We start from the raw sequence: 26,263 nt of genomic DNA, 5'->3' as shown, positions 1-26,263 counted from the left end.
GCTTGCCTTGCTTTGTAGAGAGCAGAGATGCAGAAGTCCTTGTTGAGGTCACTGTGATGAGAGTGCTCTTAACAATTTAAACTGACAGTAAGTTCTCTATATGTGGGCAAACCACCCTAGGGATGGGGCAGAGAAGGGAAAGAAGGGAAAGGGAGCATACTGCACTGACTGTCCTCTGCTGAGTAGATCTTACCTTCATGTAGAAAGCTTCTGATTGTTTTTAGATCACTTTTGTAGTATTAACTCATGTTATCATAGGTTCGGAGAAGCACAGTGAGTTAGCTCAGTTACCAGTAAGCTCCACTAGGTAAGAGGCACACTAGAACTGGTTGTAGACAGTTACTGTGGAATGCCAAAGAAAGCACTGAAGTCAGAGCGACCCAGAGCATGCCCTTGCACCTGCTGGGCTTCTGGCAGGGCTTCACCCCAGGCTGCCACAGATGTGGTGGATGCATGGCACCACATGGTGGGAGTGTGCTGAGACTGAGAGCAGGTGTAGGTGGAAGAGCAACACCTGTGTGAGAGAGCATAGGAAGACTGAATCCTCTCCCCACAGCCCCATAACTGGCCCACCCTGTAGGAGCTGTGCCTATCCCTTTTGAAGGTAGAGCCCCATGACCTCAGCACTTCCCTCCTGAGATCCCAAGATCTTGGAACACTTACACTGGTAATTAAATTTCAAGATGAGCTTTGGTGGGGATGAACCACATCCAAACCTTAGCAGCAGAAAACCAAAATATTCAGAAATGAGAGTTTGTAACCACATGATTGCAGTCAAGGGACCGCCACCTTTGCTTTCAAAATGATGGGAGGATGTTTGCTTCTTGGTGCATTCTTCCCTCCTATGTATATGTTGATTCATTCATTCATTCACCAGTCTCACCCTGACTGCTTCTCACTTGCCTGTCCTTCTGCTCACCTGGCCCTAGCATGTGGAAATGAGATATGGTGTCTCTTCACTCATTCAGCAAATATTTACTGAGACCCTATTAGATGGCAGAAACTATTCTAGGTATTGGGGACATGATGGCAACAACAAAAGACAGGGAATGTTTAAGCCAGTTGGAGTAAGCCAAACGAAACAAAGAGAAGGAAATACTATAGTACCATCTCAATGCATGGAAGGTGGGCAGATCAGCAGTTACATGACACAGCAGGTCTAGTACCATGCTATTTAGATACTCCGTGGCAGGGAATTTCAGTGTTTATGACAAAATCTCTCAAGTATGTTTGAAATTTGTATGATGAAATATTATGGGAAAAAAGCTACAGAAATGACAGGGAAGGCAGTTCATGGAGGACATGGCACCCTCCTATCCTCTTCTTCCTCCACTCTGCATCCCAGTGTCCCCATGCTAACCTTTAGCCCTGAGTTCTAAAATTCAAAATTCTAATGGCCTCATGTTTGGTTATAAAGTGTTCTGCAAAAGTCCTTGAAGACTGTTAAGTCTCTTTTCTGCAGAAGACTTTTGGGAGAAGAGGCAGACTTCATGGCCAGTCAGATCTAATCCACTCCATAGCTATTTGGTAAGATGACCTCCAGTAAATCTCTCTCAAGTGTATGTCTCTGGGTACCCAGCAGCCGATCTCCCCATCCTGTCTGAACTGCTTCTGTGTTTGGTACTGATGGTTACATAAAGTATCTCAAAAGTGAAAAGAATTCCATGTTCTTGGCTACTATTAATCTTGTTTAATAATTATTTTTCAAAATAATTTTCAATTTAAGCCTATTTACTATATTTTGAAAAAGAACAAATTGCCAGGCATCAAGAACAAATTGCCAGGCATGGTGATGCACACCTGTAATCCCAAAGACTCTTAAGGCTGAGGTGGGAGGATTACAAGTTTGAGGCCAGCCTGAGCAATTTAGCAAGCGCTTGTCTCAAAATTAAAAATAAAAAGGACTGGGGAGGTAGCACAGTTGTAAAGCCCTGGGTTCAATATCCAGTACCAAAACAAAACAAAACACCCACTAGTGACTTAGTCCTACATTCAGAGAGGCAGAGACTGGAGGTTCCTCATGAAGCCCTATGATTCCCAGGTGTGCCCAGCAAAACTTCCCTCCCCAGACCCCCTCAGGAGCCTTTTTTCTTCAAGCATAGTATAGGGCCTGGACTGTGCCAGGCCCACTTTCTAAGAACTTCACATGTGATTATTCATTTAAAACCTCACAAACATCCCAGAATGGGATCCACATTATGTCCACTGAACGCATGAGAACGCTGAGGCACAGCAGGAGAATGACTGGCCCTGGACCTGGGTGTGAACCCGGAAAGCTGGTTCCTGAGGCTGGGTCTGCTCTTAGTCACTGGCTGGGACGGCCGTCATCTTCAAGTTCAGTGGGTTTAAGTACCCAAGGCGGCACTGCCCTTTTAGTGTCCTCACGAACCTAACTAAGGAACCTCAGTATTGGGGGCTGGGTACTCCCCAGACAAGCCTCTCAAATCAGGCCGCCCGGGAGTGCGGGATGACAGGCCTGCCCGCGAGAACGGCGCGCCGGGTCTCCAGGACAGGAGATGTCTAGAGCTGCGGCTGGCACACTATTTCGGGCAAATGGGAGAGGGGAATCCAGTTTTCTTTAAACAAAATATCTTAGCGGATGATGGGCAAATGGCATTAACTGTTTCCACGTCATCTTCCCGACTGGTTCTGATGTTGCTTCTCAGTCCCGGGCATTCCCTCCCTTACTTGATCTGCCTTTAGGTCCCTCCTCGCTTTTTATCCCTTTGAAAGAGGTGGCCGGCACCTTCACGGCACCGGGCACAGCCCTCCTTTCCCGCGGGTCCACGGGAGGGCGCCGGGGACCCGGCTCGGTGCCCCAGAGCGCCGGGCTCACACCTCGGCCTCGGGCGGCGGGCGGGGCGCGCGCTGGGCCTCCGCCTCGCAGCCTTGGCCCGGGCGAATCGCAGCGCGCCGCCCGCCCGATTGGAGCAGCGGCATCACGCTGACCCGGGCCCGGGATGTAGACGACGCCGCCGCCGCCGCTGCGGGCAGAGGGAGGCGCGCGGCAGCTCCAGGAAGCAGCCCACCGCGCTCCAGGCGAGTGGCGGCTCCTCGGCTCGAGCCATGGCCGGGGACAGTGAGCAGACCCTGCAGAGCCACCAGCAGCCCAGCGGCGGCGAGCCCTTCCTGATCGGAGTCAGCGGCGGCACGGCCAGCGGCAAGGTACCGCGCGCGCGCCGCACACACGTCCGCCTCCGTGGCCACCTCGTGGCCCGCCCTGCGCTCCCGGCCGCGCTCGGCTCCGCGGCCCCGCACAGGCTCGGCCCTCCGGGAGCAAGGGCACCCGGCCAGCACCGCGGGCTGGCGCCAGGAGCACGCCCTCCTCCCGCGGCAGTTCCTCGTGGCCGGGGTCTACCGGGGGAGGGGAAAGGGAACGGAGGCTTATTGTTTGGCTGGTCCGTGTGGCGGGCAGGGCTCCCAGAAGCGACCCCGCCAGCCCAACGCGTCCCGGCGGAGTGAGTGGGGCTCGGGCCCCAGGGCTGCGAGGCGGCGCGGACGCGCGCGGTGTCCGCGTAGGGCGCCCACCGGTACGGCAGGGCTCCCGGTGCAGCCGAATCCCGGAGGATGCGGGAGCGGCCCTGCAGCCGCGACTCGGGGCGAGAGAGGGCGGAAGCGGTCGGCTTCCGTGGGAAAGTTCTCCTGGCTCCCAGCTCGCGGCGGGCGTGCGCGTCCTGGAATCGGGGAAAGGGGTCACTGGTCTGCCTCCCTGGAGCCTGCTGTCTTTGTTTTGTAGCTAGGCGAGGAGAGGCGTCCCAGCCTTACTCCGGACGTTCCTGCCGGTGGAGAGGGTGGAGCTCTCCGGTGGGTCTTTCATTGCTCTCTTACTGTCTTTGCGGGGAGGCTTCTGACTTCCCGCCGGGCCAGCCTGCCACGTATCGAGCCCGGGCTGGGCGAGGGCAGCCTGCGCGGGCGAGGCGGGCAGCAGGAAGGCGGCTGGCGCCGTGAGCGCGCGCCACGAGGCCCGCTCCGGGCGGCCCCTCCTCCATTTTGGCTGGCGTTTGGCTCCGGGTCTGGACTGGCACGCAGGGGCAGCGGCACGGGCGCTGGGAACTTCTACCCCTACCCGGGGAGTTCGTCGCGTCCCTAGCGCCCAGGGCTAGGAATTGGCCGGCTGCGGGTCTCCGAAGTTTGTGCTGCCTGCCTTCTGCTCGAATGCTCCTTTGATTTGTAAGCGTTCACGTGTGTTTGTACTAGTACTTCTAGTAACTCAAAGCAAAGCCCGATGCCAGTCTCTACGGGAAGCTTTACCTGTTGTTCACCGGGGCGCCTGTTTCTTCCCTGCGCGGCCCTTTTTGTTTGTGACTGTTCCCAGTGCTTCTTGTGATGCCTGGGATATCTTTGGGGTCTTCATATTAACTGAAGTCCTGGGGAGAAGAGGTTGAACTTGTAGATGAATGGAGCCCTGACAGTGACCTTGGTGAACCTCTCGAAACGCAGTCACCATGGGTGAAACCTGAGGCCCTAAAAGGTGGAACAGCTCCAGCCTCACCCTTGAGTCACTGCCGCCTGCTCCAGTTGGCAGTCTGTGAGGAGTGGGAGCCTGCGAGCTATCACAGGAGTGGCTGACTGCCCCTGAGCGCACAGGAGGAGAGTGAAGGACTCCCCGCCAAGGACCCCATTTCCCTGCTGTTCTCGAAGCATCTGCTGTATTTGGGCCATGATAGTTGGTCATCTTTTAAGATTTTATGCTTTTCTTGTTATTAAAAGAAATCCAAGGGTGAATTGGATTTGTCCCATATTGTAGTTTGCTGTAATTGTATTTTGATTTTATTATTCCTTTTGGACGGACAGTGTTGGCAAGCTGCATCTCCTTTGGAAGTCTCAAAAGTGAGCCTGGTGGTGCAGTAGGAGTGGGAAACAGGCAGCTTATATACTCTGTGTACTGATTAAAGGAATTTGGAAGAAGAGCACATCATCAGAAAAGGACAATTTTAGAGCTAGAAAGAACAAGTCCAACAGTTGGTCTCATCACTTTTTTTTTTTTTTTTTTTTTTTTTTGTGGTGCCTGCGATCAGATCCAGGGCCTTGTGGGAGCACAATCATCACTGATAGGCGAGAAAAACCAGGCCTGAGTTAGTAACATTGAAATTAGGCAGTGACAGAGCTGGGACTAAACTTGTGTGCCCAGTCCCTGAAGTGCTGGGTTTAAGATTTGACTGATAGGAGGAGGCATCTGGATGTCAACTTGAAGAGTGGCTACTTAGAATTAGCTACTAATGAATGCTGGGTTTCACAGGTATTTAATTTGGGTTGGAGATGGAAATGCAGATTGCTTTGTACCCTGTAGCCTGCCATTGTAGATCTTGAGTGTTTCTTCCACTTCAACCCCTCCTTAATAAGAAAAAAATAGTTCTCTTGAGGGAGAGGAAGTGTTTTCCTGTGTGGCTCTCATTTGTCTCAATGTTGTGGCTGCCCAGAGTACAAGTATTTTATCTCAGTAAAATATTTTGGTCATAGAAGGCAAGAATGGTGGTTGTAGGTTCATGTATCGCATTTTTTCCCGTTTGTTTTGTAGATGAAGATGAATTAGAACTTCAGAGTAAACTTTGGTAGGCTGATATGGCCAGTCATTGTTTAAACAGTCATGTATAATTGTGGTGGGTTGAGAAAGTAATTGTGACCTTTGGTTAAAAACATGCCTGGCATGGTGGCGCATGCCTGTGATTCCAGCAACTTGAGGGGCTAAGGCAGAAGGATTTTCAAGTTCAAGGCTGACTTGCACAACTTAGTGAGACCTTCAGCAACTTAGTGAGACCCTGTCTCAAAATAATAAGATAAAAAAGGGCTGGGAATGGAGCTCAGTGGTAGAGCACCCCTAGATTCAATCCTTAGTACCTTAATAAATAAATTAATAAATAAATAAAAGGGGCTGGGATGTAGCTCAGTGGTGCTTGTCTAGTGTGTGCAGAGTGCTTGCCTAGTTGTGCAAGGCTGTGGGTATAGTCCCTAGTACTGTATTCTCTCTCCATCAAAAAAAAATTATTAATTTTTCCTCCTAAAGGATGACTCTGGAGGTGGCAAGAACACTGGAAGGGAAAAAGCAAACCATGTAAATGTCTGCCTGTTTGTCCAGCTGTGATCAGGTTGAATCCTCCTGGTCCTCTGTTACTCTCCCTTACCAGCTAATAGCAGCCTTCTGGTTGGCCTCCAGGTCTTCTTTGGCTGGTCTCCTTTCTGGAAACAGTGGGTACCTCCCTGCTACCAGAGTACTGGTCAGGGACTGCAGTGCCCTGCGGATTCCAGTGGCCCCCACGTGTGGCCCAGGCTGTTTCCCTGCAGCCAGATCTGTTGGACTGCCCTTGCTGACACTTGCTGGCTCCTCTCTGGAAGGGTGTTGGTGCTGCAGCGCCCCCCCCCCCCCAGCTTCCCCACCCCTTTCCTCCACTGCCATTCCCTTTCTCTCTCCTGCTGCCCTAGGGGCACACTTGGTCTTGCTCTGGCCTTATTTGTTGCTGCTGCCTTCACCAGAGTTTAGGAGATGTAAAAATTCTGGAATGCTGTTCAGGTGTTTGGGGACCATTGAGGGGAAATCATGAGTGAATGTGACTGGAGGAAGTGTCAGTCCCAAGAGTTTCCTGGTTGTGACCTGCTTAAACCGTTTGTCCTGTCAGGCCACTTTTTCCCTTAAGAACTTCTTTTTGCTGCACGCCTGTAACCCCAGCAACTCTGGAGGCTGAGGCAGGAGAATTGTAAGTTCAAAGCCAGCCTCAACAATTTAGTGAGGCCCTAAACAATTAAGCAAGACCATGTCTCAAAATAAAAAGGGCTGGGGATGTGGCTGAGTGGCTAAGCACCTCTGGGTTCAATCTCTCGTTCCTAAAACAAAACATAAATTTCTCTTTTCCTTTGCAGTGGCCAGGCAGTGTCTTCCTTGACGGTGATAGAGCTGCACTGCCATGAGGTTTTTCCTATGAGCCTGTTGTGAGCTCTTGCCTGAGCATGGCCACTCACCCCGCTTCAGGTGTCTGTAGGGAGGATAGTCTGTCATTCTGAGCTGGAGGGCATACAGGGAGTTGCAGTCCCTCTGAGCTGTCGACTCTGGCCAGCTTGCCAGTGAGTCAGCATCTGCTCTGAGTGCTTCAGAATGTGCCATGGGCCCTGTCACCTTGGCTCTGCACCTGCTGTGGAGCCTCAGCAGCCCCTAGCCAGGTGACTTATTCCAGGTCCTCCCTCTGCCAGGTGCTCCCAGAACCCTGCACTGGTGTGCTCCTTGCTCTGTTTTTCTGGGCAGGGATCCTGTATTTTCCAGCGCTCTGAATTGCATCGTGGGCCATGAAGGCCTGGTATGGCCTGGCCTTGCTGCTACCCGCTACTCCTCTATTCCAGCCACTCCAGGGCTTGGCATGCCACTCCTTCCCTGCCCAAGGATGTCCCTACATGCTGTTTGCTCTGTGACATTCTGTCTGGTGCAGTAGGCTGCACACCTAACAGAACCCTGGGAGCTCTTCCCCTGCTGCCCTGCCTCTGGCTGTGTCCCTTTTTGCCTTGTCTTTGAAGTCCTCCACCCCTAGCCCTGAGCTTGGGCCCAGGAGCTCTCCCACTGAGCTGAACCTTAGCCCAAGTGTGGTTTCTGGTGCTGACCCTGCCTGGCCACCTGACGCCAGCGCACTATATAGGATTTGTTTGGATCTTTTGCTTAATGCCATTTCTCTGTCAAATCATGTTTTTGGTTTTTTTTAGGTTCTGTGCAGACAGATTGCATTTGGGAATTCTATTGCTGAAGTCCTGACCTTTTTGCTAGTAGCTCATGGTGCTATTGAGACTGTTTAAGGTCTTGACATCTTTTCAACATGGCTCAAGTAAAAAAGGCTTGAGTCTACTTAGATTCGCATGTACATAAGGGGTCTTTTAAACTGACATCATTAAACATTTGATCTTTCATCATAAGTTTCATGCATATGTGAATTATATAAGCATAGCCCAAATATATTATGAAATGCAAAAATAGGAAATATAAAAGGGTTAACAATGAGACATCTGGAAACATTTCTTTTTAGAAAAATTTTGTTTATTTTTTATTCTGATTTGTTATATGTGACAGCAGAATGCATTACAATTCATATTACACATAGAGCACCATTTTTCATATCTCTGGTTGTATACAAAGTATAGTCACACCATTCATGTCTTCATACGTGTACTTAGGGTAATGATGTCCATCTCATTCCACAGTCTTTTCTACCCACCCCTGCTCCCTCCCTTTCCCTCCTTCCCCTTTGCTATATCTAGACTTCATCTAATCCTCCCAGGCTCCTCCTCCCAACCCCACTATAATCAGCCTTCTTATATCAGAAAACATTCAGCGTTTGGTTTTTTTGGAAGTGGCTAACTTCACTTAGCATTATATTCTCCAACTCCTTCCATTCACCTGCAAATCCATGATTTTATTCTCTTATAGCTGAGTAATATTTCGTTTGTATATATACCACATTTTTTTTATTCATTCATCTACTGAAGGGCATCTAGGTTGGCTCCACAGTTTAGCTATTGTGAATTGTGCTGCTATAAACATTGATGTGGCTGTGTCCCTGTAGTATGCTGTTTTTAAGTCCTTTGGGTATAGACCAAGGAGTGGGATAACTGGGTCAAATGGTGGTTCCATTCTCAGTTTTCCAAGGAATCTCTACTGCTTTCCATATTGGCTGTACCACCAGCAATGTATGAATGTGTAGAAACATCCCTTTAACGGCATAAAACTTTTGGGTTCTTATTAAAATATTTGTAATCAAAACGCGTTTTATTTTTGAAAATCTTGTTTAATACTTGATGAGTCCTGCATGATTTTTGGTGACACTAACTTTGGTGATAAAGTGAGGCTGGCTGTGGGTCTTCTTAGACTTGAATCTTTGAGACTGTCATATTTGAAAATGTTACTCCATAAAGAGAGACTATTAGAGAAAGTGGTCAGTAGCATGGCCACTAAGTCACCACGTTCCCATCTCCCAGTTATGCAGTGGCTTTGTTAACAGGCTAGAAATCTTTAATTTTCTTTTGTTCTCCATCAGTTATTTTTGTGAACTTAGTTAAAAATTTTAAACTGCAGTAGTAGATTCTAAAGAGTAAAAATCTTCACTTGGAATATTTTAAAATTGGTTAGAAATGTGTTTACAAGTTTGTGCAGTTTCTATTGGGTTAGAGGTAAGTATAAAGTTTTTGGCAACAAAGTTGCTTAACACTGGAAATATTTTCTAATACCTTTTTATCGGATGATTTGGTCGCTTTAATGTTTTAATTTTCTTTCAACTTTGTGTTAAACAGTAGCAAGTTATAACTTGTCATTAAGTGAAGTATCATGCTGGATGTGTTAGTGTAGGCCTGTGATCCAGGCTACATGGGAGGTAGCGAGGCTGGGTTCAATCCCCAGCAGCCCCTACCTCCCAAAGTAAAATACCATAAGAACAAGTAACTGTAAGATTTACATGAAAAGGAAAAGGAGAAGACAAGATTTTTTTTTTTCTTTTTTTTTTTTTTGTACCAGGGATTGAACCCAGGGTGCTTAACCACTGAGCCACATTCCTGGAGGAGTGGTGGGCTGCCTGTGTAGGGCAGAGAAGAAGCCTGGTCCCTTGAGGGACACGTGGTCTTGGGAAAGACTCCTTTCAGGAGGCTGCAGGTCTGGGGGGACTTGTTGATTCCTGTGCCACCTCACGTGCCACAGCTGCTTGGAATCTTCACATGCCTCAAGTGAAGGCATTTGGCTCAGGAACATGGGTTCAGCCTTCCTTTCCCACTTAACTGAGTGTCTGTACATTCTGCTAGAAGAGGGCTCTTTAGCCCTTAGGATGTCACAGCTCTGCACCCAGCCTTGAGGGCTCTGTGTGGGTCCCTCACCACTGCCCACCCATGCTGACTGCTTCTTTGGTCGGAAGCTGCAGAGATGCTGGGCACTTGGAAGCAACTTTGGCAGGTCCTGGAAGGTTGGCATCCCTGCCACTTGGCACACCCACCTAGCAGCCAGCTTCCTCTGGGCCCTAGGACCTGAGTGCTCCCTCTCAGGTTCAGGCCTTTACAGGCGCTGGTCTGTGCTGGAGTCCCAGCCTCACCGACCCTCTCCTGTCCAGCACTGCCTGGCCAGGCTTCCTGCTGTGTCCTGGTTTGGCTGCCTGGGAAGTCTTCCTGGCCTTGACAGGTGCCTCCTTTGGTCTGCTGGAGTCTCCCAAAGGGACCTAGCTGTAGGCACCCTCCCCACCCACACCTCCATGTTGGTCTTCTGCAGACTGTGCTCTCAGGACCAGCCACTGTGTTCCTCACTGTAGCCTGAGGCTAACACGTGGCCTAGAAGCAGGGCTGAATGTTCTCCAGTTTGTTCAGTAACCGGCTGGTAATGACCTTGTTCTCAAACCCACGCACAGTAGGAATCTCCCTGTGTCCAGTGTTGAACCCCTGGTCTCACCTCGGACATGGCGATCTGCAGCCTCCTCTGACGCAGTTGATGACAGTGCCTCCTGGTTGCTCAGGCCTCAAACCTTGGGGTGGCCCTTGACCACTCTCCGTTGAAGACTCTTGTCGGCCCTACTGTCAGCCTACCCATAGTCGCCCACTGCCTGCCTCTGTTGTCCTACCCTGATCGTGGCCTCCTCCGTCTCTCTATGGGCTCTTGCAGTTCCTCAGGCCATTCTCCTCTGCTGCCCTTGTCCCTGTACATTCTGTTCTCATAGCAGTCAGAGGGACCTGTTAAATTGGAAGTTGGTGAATCCCTGCTCTGTTTTATTTTTCTTTAGTTTTCTAGTTTGCTACTGGGGATTGAATCCAGGGGCACTACAACTGAGCCACATCCCCAGCCCTCTTTATTTTGAGATAGTGCCTTGCTAAGTTGCTGAGAGGCTGGCCACAAACTTGAGATCCTCCTGGCTCAGCCTCCCGAGTCCTTGGGATCACAGGCACCACCATGCCTGGCACCTGCCCTGTTTTAAAACCCTGCAGTGCTTTCCCATTTTACTCCCAGTGAAAGCCAAAGTCTTTATCAAAGTCCACAAAGCCCTATAAATAGGTCCTTCGTGCTGGCTGTTCATCTTGCCAGGGCATCCTTCCCTCGTGGGAGGAGATGCCTTTTGTCATCTATCTCGGTTGTAAGAGTCTCAACAGCTAACTCAGTATGCTTTCCTGTTGCCACCTCTGTTGGCGTAAGTCTGTTTCTCATGACCAGCAATTTCTGGTGCTCAGTGGATGCTGTGTGATGGCTGAAGAAGGCATTGCTTCTCTGCTCAGTCACAGCTTCTTTTTTTCTTATCTGGCGGTGGGTACTGGGGATTAAACTCAGGGGCACCTGATCCCTGAGCCCCATCTCCAGTCCTGTTTTGTATTTTATTTAGAGATAGGATCTCACTGAGTTGCTTAGAGCCTCAATGTTGCTTTGAACTTGCAATCCTCCTGTCTTAGCCTCCCCAGCTGCTGGGATTATAGGTGTGCGTCCCAACTCCCAGCTTAGCTACATCTTCTGATACTAGTTTTTTTTTTTTTTTAAGAGAGAAAGAAAGAGAGGGAAAAAAAAAAAAAAATATATATATATATATATATATATATATATATATATATATATATATATATGTATGTGTGTAGATGGACACAACACAATGCCTTTATGTGGTGCTGAGAATTGAACCCGGGTCCCGCCCGTGCTAGGTGAATGCTCTACCGCTGAGCCACAATCCCAGCCCCTGATACTAGTTTTTGATGCTTAAACCTGGTTGCTTCATCTGCCGGGGGCTGTGGATGGTTGTCCCTTTGCTTTTCATGGGAGTGCCTCCTCTCGGTCCTTTGACCTGGACGGGGTTGCTGGCGCATTGTTAACCACAGAGCCTGGTGTAAGGGTGCATGCTCTAAGGCTGACGGTCTGTTTTGAACATTATAGAATCTGCTGAAAGGTGCTTCAGCAGCTCTTGTCAAGTTCTTACCTGGTTGTCATCTGTTCCATTCTGTTAAGTGCTGTTGATATGAACTGGATCTTTAACTCAAATACAGGAGTAGATCTTTCAAATGGAAACCATTACCTTCACTACCTTGGGGAAAGATCGACCCCTGATGTTTGGGAGGAAACCCCCTCTGCTCTGGGCAGGTTGCCGTGGCCCCAGCCTGGGCCTGGACTGGAACTGGGAGGGTGCCAAGCAGCGTCACAAGGGTGGGAAGATCTGGTAGTTGAGTGCTCCTGGGAACAGGGCATAACCTTGTTGAGTGAAGGAGACCTTGAGAAGAAGCGCCAGAGCCGATGTGTGGTTTGTGTTGTGCCGTCTGGGTGAGCATGATTTTCCCTTCATCAACAAGATCATACGTGATCACGTGTTTTCCAGGCTTTGGTGAAGATCTGAGATGCTGTTTAAAACATTCTTCTTTTGTTTTTTGATGAAAGCACAGACCCTCCAATTTAAGAAGCAGTTCTGGCCTTTATTTCTCCACTCTGATACATCTGTGCTAGGGTCGATAGAAAGTAGTTCTCAACAGAACTTGGCGGACCTGGGGTGCAGCTAGCCCACCATCTGCTTGGTTGCCGGGTTAGCATCTCTGCCAGCAGGTGCATTGGGGTCTGTGGTATGCTTATCAAAGCCTTGGGGGGCGATTGCACTGTCTGAGGAGACATGTTGTGTGGCATGTCTGTTGGCCGAGGGGTCTTCGGAATATCTTCACAAGTTGGAGTTTGAGGTTGGGTGAGAGCCTTGCAGTTTCTGGTGAAGCAGATCTGGTGACCTGTTCAGTGCCCCCTCCCCCCCATGCTTATGTGCTGTTTTGCCCCAGTCTGGCTGGGCACAAAATAACCGAGTGGCCACACAGCCTTGTAGGTTCAAACAGCAACCTTTATTCCCGAACTCTTACCGGCACTCTATACACACTTCCCGGGAACACACACCTCCTCTCAGAACCTCCATGAGAACTCCCCTGGAACTCCAAAGTAGCCTAGGGCGTAGCGGGCGCCCAAGGCAGCAAGATCCGCCCTAATCCCAGCAGGATCCGCCCTAATCCCAGCAGGATCCGCCCTAATCCCAGCAGGATCTGCCCTAATCCCAGCAGGATCCGCCCTAATCCCAGAGCCACCCTATCCCCCCCCAGGATCCGCCCTAATCCCAGAGCTGCCCTAATCCCAGAGCAGGTTCACCTTTTAACCATTCCCTCTAGCAAAATGCCAGGCGTCATTCTGACTAAACTATGGCTCTCAACATCTCCCCCCTTTCTGTTTAATTAAACACCAAGCATGTGGCTTAGGGACTGTGCCTGTCTTAGGTTGTCCAACACTACATATGGTCCTTACCCGTCATCAGATGAGCTGACCTCAAGGTGTTAGCCTCCTGTCTTAGGTTGGTACCATTGTAATTGGATCTTACCCATTATTGGCTACTGGTCCAGCCTACAGCCATACTTGTGGATAGGCCTTTGCACCAGTGTGTGTGGGGGGTGAGGTTCTTTGCCTCACCTCTGTTGGCCCCCAAATTTGGCCTTGGTGCCAGTGGGGGGGTGAGATTCTTTGACTCACCTCTGTTGGCCCCCAAATTTTAGACCATCACAAGCAGAAGGGAGGAGGATGCAAAATGCCACGGCACCAAGCCAAATGACGGCTTTTTTTGGAAAAATTGTACCACCGTTGACACCATCAGCAAAGATACCCCAGCACTACCACAATTCACTGCATCAACAGATAGTTCACAATGCATACAAGTGATACGTAGTCCAGGCAAGTTCTGCAAGCAGTTCAAAGTAGAGGAATCCATTAATACGTCCATTTCCTTCCAAAGTAAATCGAGTTCTTGATTGAGAATCACTTGTTGAGTTATTATTCATTGATGCATCAGTTTATACAGTTTACTTAGTTTTTCTCTTTTTAAACTTAGTTTTATCTTTGTCTTCACCAGCACTGGAATGAAGATAGGAATTCTGGCAATGATGGCTAAAAAAAAATTATGTAACATTTCAGTGGGCACTAAAAAAAAGCAATTTTCTGAACAATTTACATTATCCTGAACAGAATTATTAAATATAATGAAAAGGAAAGGTGAAAGTAAACAAACAGATCTGTTAACCTCCTTTTTGTTCACATATTAAAACAATCCTCAACAGCTGTTTACCCAATTTAAACTAAACCATTTAAATCACGTGAATAAAAAAAAATATTCGGATCCATTTTTTCATGAGCACTCCATATATATGGACATACGCACATACAGACATACAACACAAAACAGAAGTGTGCACACATAACACAATACATACAACACATAATAGTAAAGGCCTTGTAGCTTTTCACAGGTGAAATCTTCATTGCAATGTTTAAAACTCCACAGTCAAAAAATAGAACTGATCAGCAAAACATTAACCTGGGTCTGTATGAGTTAAAGAAATAAAATAGAACTTCATGATGTGGGGAAAAGGCAATAATAAATTAGATATTGAAAAAAAGCATCCTGGTTACCACCTAGGTTTGACTCTTCTATTGATATTCCAGCCTTCTTCCTGTAACTTGCATAATGTGTCTGAAGGTATTCCCACAAGCAAGTCCCAAGGTTTCTTACATTTGAAATAGGCCTTAATGGTGTTCATTATTCATTAGCCTCCAGGTGTGGGAGAATCACTGTCGCAGATGTAAGAATAGCCAAATTGGAGTTCTGAATATCAGCTGTTATGGATTTGAGCCAAATCATCTTCTTTTTGGTCTGTAGAAATCGTTTTAGTTAATCTCTCTGGAATCCAAATCGCCTGCCATTCTCCCTGTGGAAACACACAAACAGACCCCCGACTCCAGACAGTCACTGGGTCAGGACCTTTCTTTGTCCTGTTAGAATATCCTTCCAAAGTACCTTGGGCTTATGTACATTTTTTGGACACATAGGCCTTTCTGCAGCACTAAGCCCTGATGAATCCAAATTTAAAAAGTTTAGAGTAAAAAGGGTTATTTTAAGTTTATCTTTGGGGGATATATTTCCAATTGCCTCCTTTTGCTTTAATAAGTACATTTTAATAGTTTGATGAGCTCTTTCAACTATGCCTTGTCCCTGTGGATTGTATGGGATTCCTGTTATATGAGTAATGCCAAATGATGAGCAAAATTGTTTAAAAGAGGTAAAGTATAGCCAGGGGCATTATCTGTTTTTAACTGTTTTGGAACGCCCACAGTGGCAAAATTTTGTAAGCAATGAGCTATAATATCTTTAGTTTTTTCTCCAGCATGAAGGGAGCCCTACAAAAATTCGGAAGAAGTATCAACTGTAACATACTAATATTTTAATTTTCCAAATTCTGGCAAGTGTGTGACGTCCATCTGCCAAATATGGTTAGGTATCAGTCCTCTAGGATTGACTCCAAGATTAACTTGTGGTAAAAAGGTGACACAATTTTGACATTGTTTTATTATTTGTGTAGCTTGTTCCTTAGTTATTTTAAAACGCTTTTGTAAAGTATCAGCATTGACATGGAACCTTTTATGAAAATCTGTTGCTTTTTCTAGTGTACAGAAAATATGTATGTCATATTTTCAATGCTAAATCATTGCCCAAACTAAGAGCTTCAGGCAATCCTGTATGTACCCTGATATGTCCTTTAGAGAATGGCTCTTTTCTGTCCCAGATTAGACTTTGTATATTGGAAAACAAAGAGAAAACAGTAGAGGAAGGGGAAATCCTACCAGCATCTTCAAGGGATGCTATAGCATTAACTATATACTATCAGAAAATAAATTAAATATAGAATCTTTAAACATCACAAAAGCTTGTAATACTGCAATAAGCTCTACCTTTTTAGCTGATGGTTTGGGTGCTAAAAATGTAAAAGTTTGATCAGGGGTAACTACTGCTCCTGTACCATTATTTGACCCATCAGTGAATACATTTGGAGCATTCATGATACATGTTTTTCTTGTCATTTTTGGAAAAACTACAGGATGTGAAGACCAAAAAGACAATAAAGGATTAGATGGTAAGTGATTATCAAATGAAACATTAGATTTACACATGATTATTGCCCAAGTATTTAACTCATTAGCTAACTCATCAATTTGATCCATAGTATATGGAGTAATAACTTTATTGGGAGAAATTCCAAACACTCCCTTTGCTGCTTTTATTCCTTTGAGTATTAATTGTCGTACAGCTTCAGGATACCTAGTAAGAATAGTTTTAGGAGAATAAGATAAATGTATCCACAATAATGGACCTTCTTGCCAAAATACTCCTGTAGGAATATTTTTTATTGGTAGTACAATAAATAATAAAGGTAAACTTATATCAATTCTATCCAAATGCATATTTTCCATATGTGTTTCAATGATTTTTAATGCCTTTCTTGCTTTAGGAGTTAACTTGCGAGGTGAGTTTGGATCTGATGGACCTTTTAGAATATCAAATAAAGGTCCCAACTCTCCTGTTGGTATACCTAGATAAGGCCTTATCCAATTTATGTCTCCTGATAACTTTTGAAAGTCATTAAGTGATTTGAGTTGATCTACTCGTATTTGAATTTTTGGTGGACGGACCATGGTTGAGGATAATAGAACTCCTAAATAATTAATTGGAAAATTTAATTGTACTTTATCTATTGCTATCTCTAGATTATAATTTTTAAACAAGTTTGTAAGTGTGGCATAACATTCTAGCAATGTGTTTTTATCTTTGTGTGCTAATCATACATCATCCATATAGTGAAATATTTGTAGTTCAGGATTTTGATTTCTAAGTGGCTGGATTGCTTTGTTAACATAAATTTGACACATAGTTGGGCTGTTAGCCATCCCTTGAGGGAGTACTTTCCATTCATATCTCTGATCAGGACCTTCATGATTCAGTGCAGGGATAGTAAATGCAAAACGTGGACTATCCTCAGGATGAATTGGAATTGAGAAAAAACAATCTTTAATATCTATAACTAAAACATACCAAGTTTTTGGCAAAGCAGACAATTGGGGAATCCTGATTGAGCAGGTCCCATAATAACCATCTCATTATTAATGGCTCTTAAATCTTGCAATAATCTCCATTTACCAGATTTCTTTTTGATGACAAAAATGGGAGTATTATGGGGAGATATGGAAGGTTGTATATGTCCTTCCACTAATTGTTGTTTGACCAGATCATGGGCTGCTTGTATCTTTTCTTTAGTCAGGGGCCACTGAGGAACCCATACTGGTCTTTCTGATTTCCAAGTAATTTTTATTGTCTCAGTGACCCCTTCTGAAAACCCAATCCATGTCTATTTATTCCTTGATCTATTTGAATTGGTGCTGCTATACCTTGTTCTTGTTCTCCTAATCTTTTTTCTTTCCTAAAACCTTGTCTAACCCTAGTAGTGGGCGCATTTGGATTGATGTTATTTGTTAATGTCAAACCTAATTGATCTAGGACATCTCGTCCCCATAAATTTATAGGAAGACGATCCAATCCATATGGCTGTATAGTTCCTTCACATCCTTCAGGATCCTTCCAATCTAATATCATTGCACTTCTTTGGGATTAGTTGCCACTCCTAGGCCTCGAAGCGTTTGAGTGGCTTGTTGTATCAGCCAATGTTTTGGCCATTCTTGATGAGTGATGATGCTAAGGTCTGCATCTGTATCCAGTAGCCCATTAAATTCATGTCCTTGAATTTTTAGTTTTAGCATTGGGCGAGAATCTAAATTTAAAGAAATCATCTCCCAATCTACACCTGTGGAGCCTAATCCCCTGGAACCTCTACGTACGGCTGGAAAATTTATCATGCAGGCTGGGTATTATTAATAACTGTGCTATTCTATCTCCTGGTTAAATTATTGATATACCCCTTGGAGAACTGGCTATAATTTTTCTTTCACCTTCATAATCGGGATCAATTACCCCAGGACTTATCATAAGTCCTTTTAGTGTAGAAGAACTGCGTCCCAATAATAAGCCTACTGTTCCTTGGGGAAGAGGTCCTTTTACTCCTGTGGGAATGATTTGAACTCCCATCTCTGGAGTTAGTAGCGCTCTGGCAGAGGTGCAGATGTCCAATCCTGCACTTCCTCTGGTTTGTCTGATGAGAGATCTAATGGACAATGTGTCCTGGGCACTACCCTGATGGTGTTTCTGGGTTCCTCCATTGCCCCGTATATTTGTGGTCGTGGGCCCCAGAGATTGGGTCCCCCTGTCCGCTTTTTGGCAATGGAGCCCGATGCTTTTCTCCACGATATTGTGGGTAAACACTTGGTCCTTGTCCGTTTTTTTGATAATGGAGTACCCTCTATGGTGGTTTGTGAACGGCATTCATTAACCCAGTGTCTCCCTCTACGGCATCGTGGGCAAATACTCAGTATTCTACTCCTTTGATACCTAGCTTTGTTAAACCCTCCTTCTATGGGGCAATTCTTTTTCAAATGTCCTGTTTGTTCACAATTGTCTCTACATAATTTGATAATTTAAGTCTTCATGTTTCCATGGTCTAATGGTTTCCTTGCACCAACGATTTGCTTGCTCAAAGGCTAGTTGTTTAATTAATGGCATTGCTTGTTTTGTATCCCCCAAAACTCTGGTAACTGTTTGAATGAGCCTATCTACAAATTCAGCGTAAGGTTCATTAGCTCCTTGTATTACCTTAGATAATTGACCTTGTAAATCTCCATGTCCTTGTAAAGTCTTCCATGCCCTAACCGCATCTACAGCAATTTGTGCATATATAGCAGAATCATATTCAATTTGTTGCCACTGACCCTCATAAGGTCCCTGTCCTAACAACATATCTAGATTTCTCTGAGGATATCCAGCTGCAGCATTTCGCCGTCTACGTGTAACAAGTCCTCATTGGCAACCTTCAATAACAGGTATTGTCCTCCATTCAGCACAGCTTTACACATACTAGCCCAATCTCCTGGCGTCATGTCCAAGTTGGTAATGGATTCGACCATGCTTACCGTGAAGGGCGTTGTGGACCATAGGTTGTTACAGCCTCTTTTAGCTGCTTCACTGTTTTGAAATCTAAAGCACGGTGAATTCGCTGCCCTTCTGCCTGCTCAAGTACAGGGCATGCTAATCTTTGAGGTCCTGTCTCAGGATCCCATCTATCAACTTCGGGGGTTGGGGGCCCCACAGCATATGTTGGCTCTATAGGTGGAGCTGTTGGTTGGACACTTACGCCCTCTGGCGATAGAAAGGTGTTAGTAGCAGCCTCCTGTTGTAACTTTTTTTCTGATAGCCCCTTTTTCTTTAAATTTTCTTCTTCTGTCTGACTAACTCAAGAGACTTTTACTTGATCTACCTAGTTTGAACCTCTAACAATTTACTTAACATTCTTTCGGTTTGTTTTTTACTAATTTCTGATCTACTATAAAGATAATGCAACCCAACAAACTAACAGAAAACAAAACTGAAACAGAATGAAACAAAAATGGAACAAAAAATTGTTGTATCAGTTTTTCTATTTTTTTGACATGTGCATTTGTGGTCTATCTCTATCTGTTCCTCAGGGTTGAACAACTTCAAACCTTGAGCCAACCATTTTCCCCAGTTTGCCTGAGAAAGTTCTAGGGACAGGCAGCTTGAAATAAAAACAAAATAAATGAAAACAAGAACACATTGTTTTTTGAAATGGTCACCCATTCTCTCGCTCTTCCTCAGGGGCGAGCAATTTCACTTACCTCCAAGCTTCAGGTGTTCCCCGCATGGGCCACCAAATGCCGCAGTCTTGCTGGGCACAAAATAACGGAGCCGCCACACAGCCTTGTAGGTTCAAACAGCAATCTTTATTCCCGACCTCTCACCGGCACTCTACACACACTTCCCGTGAACACACTGTCTCCATTGAGCTCCGCCAGTTCTCTCAGAACCCCACGAGAACTCCCCGGGAACTCCAAAGTAGCGGGTGTAGCGGCCTCTGAGGACCTGAACCACACAGTTCTGCTGTGCTGGTCTCATGGGGCTTCCACCCCGGCAGCCCAGGTCTCTTGACTGCCTCCTGGAGGGAGGGCAGGCAGTGTGGCCAGCTGTGTTCCCAGGAGGTAGTCTTGAACGGAGGGAGGTGAGCGATGGGGACATGCTGTGGCTGGTCAAGTCTGCCGTCCTCTATCCCAGTTGCACTCTCACTCTGTCCTGCTTCCTTCACTCAGGGGCGGGCTGGGGGACGTGTGACGGGCTCAGCAGTGGGCTGGGCTCTCTGGGGGGCTGGGGTGCCACAGGCAACAGCAAAGCCTCTGCCTCGGGAGCTCCACGTCCAGCATGTCCCCGCCCAGGTTCGTGTGGGTGGCCTCTGAGGACCTGATCCACACAGTTCTGCCTGTGCTGGTCTCATAGGGCTTTCACTCTTCGGGCCATGGCAACTTCTAGACTGCAGGTGCCGGGATGCAGCCTGTCGGTCCTGTGTCCCCAGCCTCTCGGTCTGTCTCAGGCTCTCAGAGGTGAGACAGGTGCCCAGCAGGCAGTGCAGTCTGCATGCTGTGTGGTGGGAGGGCCAGGGGCTGGCACTGCCCTGAAGCTTCTCCTGTGGAGTTGGGGTCCCCGCTCTCCTGCCGCAGGCCTCCCTGTTCTGGCCACGGCGTCTGCCCCTTGCGTTCCTTCCCACTGCCTAGGTGTGCCATGCTTTAGCACCAACCAGCCGTTCTGGTTTCTCTCCTGTGCTTTCCATTTCTCAGGGGTTCTCTGGTTGGCTATTTCCTGCCCCAGGGCCTTCTTCGTCCACCCAGGTGCCACCAAGCATTTCCACTTGGTGGACTGTGTTTGTCCTGATAACCCCCAAGCCCTGCTGCTCCCAGCATGGCTCCGGCGTGCCCATGACTCCTGTCCACACACGGCCAGGCCAGGCAGAACCTCCGTTACCGCTGCCCTCCTGGGCTCCACATTCTCACGTCCACCTGGGCGGCCGATGCTGTCCATCCTTTGTCAGTTTCTCTCCAATTACTTCCCTTCCCAGCCCACAGCCATCTTTTCTTACCTGGATAGCTCTCCAGTGGCAGAACCCCATCTTGATCTGGACTCCTCCAGAGCATTTCCCACCTCGCTGCTGGAGGGATCTTTGGCATCAAAGGTCACTGATCACATGATCACCACTGATCACGGTGGGCTCCTGTGGGCTCCTTCAGCTGCTCTCTTTTCCCTTGAGTACTGTGGTCAGCATTTCCTCCCAAGGCCAAGTGAGGCTCATCTCCCGGCCTGCCTTTGTCACTCACCTGACCTGCTGTGGCTTCTGCGCCCCAACCTCACGGCCCTCCCCCAGGCCCTTTGCACTGTGGCTGCACCTGCCCAGCGCACCCCTTCCCTGCTGCCTGCCACTTCTGTTCCTCTTCCAAGCCCTCCAGCTGTGCCCTAGCCTTGCCGATGTTCTGCTGGCCACTGCAGTCCCCGAGGAGGCTCCACCAAGCGTCCTCTCCTGCTCCCTGTGCTGCTTGCTGCATCCCCCTCCCGCAGGCCGAGTTCTGCCTCAGGTCTGATCATGGTGCTCAGAATGCAGCACCTGCTCAAAGGGACCAGAGCAAATGTGTCGAGGGTTTTTTGACATGAATGTGGGGTTGTAATAGTGGGGCTCAACAAAGCCTTTTTCTTTTTTGGCACCATGAATTGAACTCAGGGGCACTTGACGACTGAGCCATACCCCCAGCCCTATTTTGTATTTTTTTAGAGACAGGGTCTCACTGAGTTGCTTAGTGCCTTGCTGTTGCTGAGGCTGGCTTTGAACTCGCAGTCTCCTGCCTCAGCCTCCAGAGCTGCCAGGATTACAGGTGTGTGCCACTGTGCTGGGGCCAAAGTCTTTTTTTCCTTCTCATTCTTACATTCAAGGTCTGAGAAGTTGATCTTATGTGTGGGCCTTGGAAGAGGCAGCTGTAAACAAACCTTGTGTCTATAGCAGAAGCTGTTTCTTTTCTGTTGTGTTCTTGGGCAGATGTTCGAGTTTCAAGAAGTTGGTGGCCCACAGAGTTTTTGAGGGCTTTTAATTTATCAGAAGGAACAACTTTTATCACATTTTGCCACATTTTTTCCTAATCAAAAGTGACCTGCTCTTGTAAAGTGTTTGCAGACTGTCGAGTGCCCAAGGCCACTCTGCTTTATCTGATTTTCCTCCATCCCTCGGAACCTGGGATCACTGGTGTTGGCTAGCAGCCTCCTCAGTGTGCTTCTGTGATGGCGAGTGTGCCCAGCACTGGCCACGAGCCAGGTGCTGTTCTAGGTGTGGCACAGGGCCTCTCTCCAAGCTCCCATGGTCCCGTTTTCCGTTGACAGCGCAGACCCGTTGGAGCAGCATCCTGGGTGCTGGACCCGGCGAGTGGGGCCTGAATTCAGACCCTAGCAGCCAGGCTGCTCCTGGCCGCCCTGGATGTGGACCCAGCACTGGGTGCTCCAGGTGAAGCGAGTCCCCCAGCCCCTGCAGCACTGCCGTGCGAGAGATGTGGCCTGGCCTGACCTTGGTGCTGGCCCAGCTCCTGGAGCTCGAATGCAGGGCTGGTGGGAGGGTCTCTGGTTCTAACGTATTCCTCTGAAACCTCTTCCCTAGTTCCTGCCACGGAGCTCGTAAGACATCGTGACTCTTAGTGAGGGACAGCTCCTGAATCCCGGGGAGTTTCCTGAGGGACAGAGCAACTTCCATTCCCACAAGGCCATTCTGGTGGGCTCCTGGTGCCCTCAGGTTGAGGGTCGATTTGCAGGGTGAGAGGGGGAGCTTACAGCCTCCTCTCCTCAGCTCCAGGCGTGGCAGAGAGGCTGATGTTTGATTGGTCACTGTGACCCATGATGTGATTGCTGTGCCCGTGTCATTAAACCTCCTACCAACCCTAGAGCAGGCCTCAGGAGCCTGGGGGATGGTGCCACCAGAGGGCACTGGGTCTCCTGCTCCTCCCAGGGGCCTTGAGCCCTGCCCTTCCAGCAGGCCATCACTGGTGCCCTTTGTGATAAGTAGAGGGGGCTAAGGACATCGTTGCTCTGGGCTTTGAGAGCTATACTAAGGGATTAAGCTTGCCCCTAGTTTATGGCCCCTGGTCAGAAGCACAGCCCAGCCTGCTTGCACTGACCTCTGAAGAGGGGCATCCCTGTGGACTGTGCCCTCTTCCTGGGTCTGTCTGTCTCCAGGAGATGCTGTCAGACTGCTCTCATGGGCCCCGTGGAATGCTGGTGGGAGAGGCTGCTGCTTGTGGCCCAGAGGGCAAGACCCCAGGGCTTGGGAGGAGGAAGGCCGGCTGCAGAGGCCAGCCCAGGAGCTTGCCTGTCTTCAATTAGAGTATTCCTTTAGGCACAGTTGTGGGCTCTGTTCATGAACTTTCCCTCTAGGAGGATTTTTCTCTGCAGACCCCCTGGGGGATTGTGTCCCTTGAGGTGGGATGTTATCTATACCAGGGGACAATGAACTGGAGCTGAGCTTCTTTTGCATTAGTGATGGTCTCCAGACTGGGAAAACGTCCCAGCCCCATCAGCAGTGTCTTGGGGACCTAGTGTCCCTACTGATTGTTGCTGCCATCCCTTTTCTGTTGATTCTTGTTAGAAAATGGTATCTATCAGAAAGGAAGTTAATATCTCTTGGTAACCAAGGACATGGCTTTTTTGGAATTTAGGTTGCTGACTGAATCGGTCTATTTTTTGTTGTTATAACAAGATACCTGAAGCTGGATAATATATAGAGAAAAAGGTTTTATTTAGCTCACAGTTTTGTATCCTGAAAATCCAAGATCTAGTGGCCTCATCGCTGTGGCCTCTGGAGAGGGCCTCAACCATTGGCAATATGGTGGGAACGTGTGTGAGAGGGAGAGGTCATCTGGAAAGACCGGAAGCATGAGGGGAGGGGTCAGGCTTGCTCCTGTGAAACCATCACGCTCAGGAGACCAACCTGGTCCCATGAGAACACCTTCATCTCTTCTGAGGGCAGTGCCCCAAATCCTTACTGCTGCTCATGGGGCCCCACCTCTTCCAGGTTTTCCCAACGAGGCTTCCCGGAGGACCCAGCCTCAACATGGAGACCTGTGGGCACAGCGCGTCAAGCCATGTCATCAGCTGTCCTAGTTCCCACAGCTGCTGATGAGGATGGGGGCTGTTGCTTTTTCATCATCTTGGAGGTGGCTGCGTCCTGTGTGTCCTCCCTGCAGAGCAGGAGTTCTATGGTTCGTCTGGGGCTGTGGATGGACTGCAGAGCTTCACAGGGGTGGGCACTGCACCCCAGGTCCCCGGACGAGGACAGCGGGCCCTCTTCTGATATGCGTGTCAGAATACTCCCGTCGTCTTGGCTCAGGTCCTGGAAGCTGACTGGACACAGGAGAAACCCGTGTCTCTGTGTGCCCGCACTCGTGCATGCGCTCCTGATCTAGAAAGCAACGTGGGTGGGAAAACCGGAGAAGGAGATTGGACTGCTGCTCCTGAAAGCGCAGGGCCCTCCGTCGGGGCTTGTCTCCTGAGCCTGAATCATGCTGTGGAAATGGCTCACACCCTCTGTTGGTTTATTTTTGGCACCAGGGATTGAACCTAGGGGTGCTCAACCACTGAGCCCCAGCCCTTTTTATTTTGAGGCAGGGTGTCAGTGAGTTTTTTAGGGCCTCAGCCTCCTGAGCTGTTGGGGTTACAGGAGGTACCACTGCGCTTGTTGGGACATCCTCTTGAGTGGCTGTTGCTGTTTCCAGATGGGGTGTGCGGGCACATCATCAGAATCTAGCTGCGAAGGAACGCTCTGGAAAAAGTCTGAAAAGGCCTGAAAGACGCGCTGCCCCGCTCGGCCAGCTCCCGTCAGTCTTCCTCACTGGGAAATGGGTCCCCGTCCACGCCTGCTCTGCGGACTGGGAAGACCTGGCAGGGGGTCAAGAGAAGGTGGCAGAGGGCTGCCTGTGCACAGCACCCGGGAAGTGTCTGGCTGGGGAGGGGAACCGCCCGCTCGGGCTGCTAGTCAGGATGGACGCAGCCTCCCTCCACCCTGGAGGCGGCCACTGGGCTCTTCTTGTTTTTCTCCTTTCACGTTTCCTCCTGTTAGACACACTCTGTGCGACCATCTCCTCCCCAGCACTGGGCTGGCTGCTGCCCGCCTGTGGAGGGCGAGGCTCTACCAAAGCCTCTGCAGCAGGGTGCCAGGCTTCGGCTCAGTCATGTTGCCCGCACATGCTCTCGGATCACAGGAGGACTCAGGTGGACAGGTCCTGGTGGACCGGCCTGTGATCCTGAGAGACACCAGGAGGAATGACGCCGTCTGTTGGCGCACCTGTTTTCTCCTTGGTACTCTTTCTACCCATTAAGCAATCTGGAGTCTCAGGAAGACGTGCTAGAGATTAAACAACTTCTTAGTACATTATTATTATTATTAGTAGTAGTAGGAGTAGCAGTAGTAGTAGTATTTTTGTGGTACTGGGGGGTTGAACCCCAGGTGCTCTGCCACTGAGCTCATCCCCAGCCCTTTTAATTTTGTTGAGGCTAGCCTTTGAATTTGAATCCTCTTGCCTCAGCCTCCTGAGTTGCTGGGATTACAGGTTATGTGCCACCCCTCCACCCCCAACTCTCTGTCATTTCTGGATACTAGCCACTCTTCCTGTTTTGGGCTCAGTTTTTATTGCTACTGTGTCACCCATGAATAGGAGGTGTCAAAGACTCCCAGCAGCTGTGGTGGGTTGGGAGGGAGGCTGGAGGACCTCAGCAGACCAGTGGGTCACAGGGAAGCGCACAGTGGGACTGCCTTGCTGGCTGTGGTACACAGCGAGCCCACCTGAGGAAGTGGGATGGTCTGAAGGGTAAACAGCGTAGGAGGGAGGGCATCGCTTCCTTCCAGGTGCCCCAAGGGTAAGACGAGCCCTGTGTGCATGGTGGGAACGACTGCCTTGATTTCCTTAGTACCCTGACCAGAGTGGGGAGTGCTGGGGGAGAAGGGCGAGTTGTGGTTTTGTGGGTCTCCAGTGTTTGCAGTGAACCAGGCAGAGGAGGTCAGGTGGTGAGAGCGTTGGGCTGGGAACCCACACAGAGGGCAAACGTCTTTGTGTCGCACCTGGCCGAGTGGTGGGTGCCGACCTGCAGAGGGGTGGGAACCCAGAACCCACGCAGAGTTTCTCTGGGTCTGCAGTTAATGATGTAGCCCCGAAGGCCCTGGCTGGGGCTTTGAGGCCTTTAGGATCAAGTGGCTCTGGGGTCTGGCAGTCAGTGGGCTGTGGCACTCAGTGAGAGGAGAAGGGCCCGGCCCTTTCCTCCTGAGAAGGCTACTGTGTGGGCCGAGTTACAGGTGGAGCACGGTGGCAAGGCCTGCAGGGACAGAGACCCGCGAAGTTGTGCTTAACAGCTTGCTTTTCTTTGCATTGGCCCTAAGCTTCTTGGGAGTTGGTGACCAGTGTTGGAGAAGGTCATGGTGAGGGGTGTGGGAGTCTGCTGGTGGATGGTGGGAGACCTGGCAGTCAGGGCAG

General features: G+C 48.8%; 1 protein-coding gene across 2 annotated transcripts in view; it reads left to right on the top strand.

The window, feature by feature from the left end:
• The first annotated feature begins 2,964 nt into the window (after positions 1-2,964).
• Uck2 (uridine-cytidine kinase 2) overlaps positions 2,965-26,263 on the top strand; it is a 57,087-nt gene continuing 33,788 nt past the window's right edge. Inside the window, exon 1 of one of the 2 annotated variants that reach the window (XM_076872877.2) lies at positions 2,965-3,165. In XM_076872877.2, the coding sequence (XP_076728992.2) occupies positions 3,067-3,165 (99 nt within the window). In that variant the 5' untranslated portion in view covers positions 2,965-3,066. The remainder of the gene's footprint in view (positions 3,166-26,263) is intronic. The other variant, XM_076872878.2, reaches the window with a different exon arrangement.

This window comes from Callospermophilus lateralis, chromosome 13, assembly GCF_048772815.1.
Source record: "Callospermophilus lateralis isolate mCalLat2 chromosome 13, mCalLat2.hap1, whole genome shotgun sequence".
Lineage (NCBI taxonomy): Eukaryota > Metazoa > Chordata > Mammalia > Rodentia > Sciuridae > Callospermophilus > Callospermophilus lateralis.
This window is presented reverse-complemented; position numbering and strand designations above follow the sequence as displayed.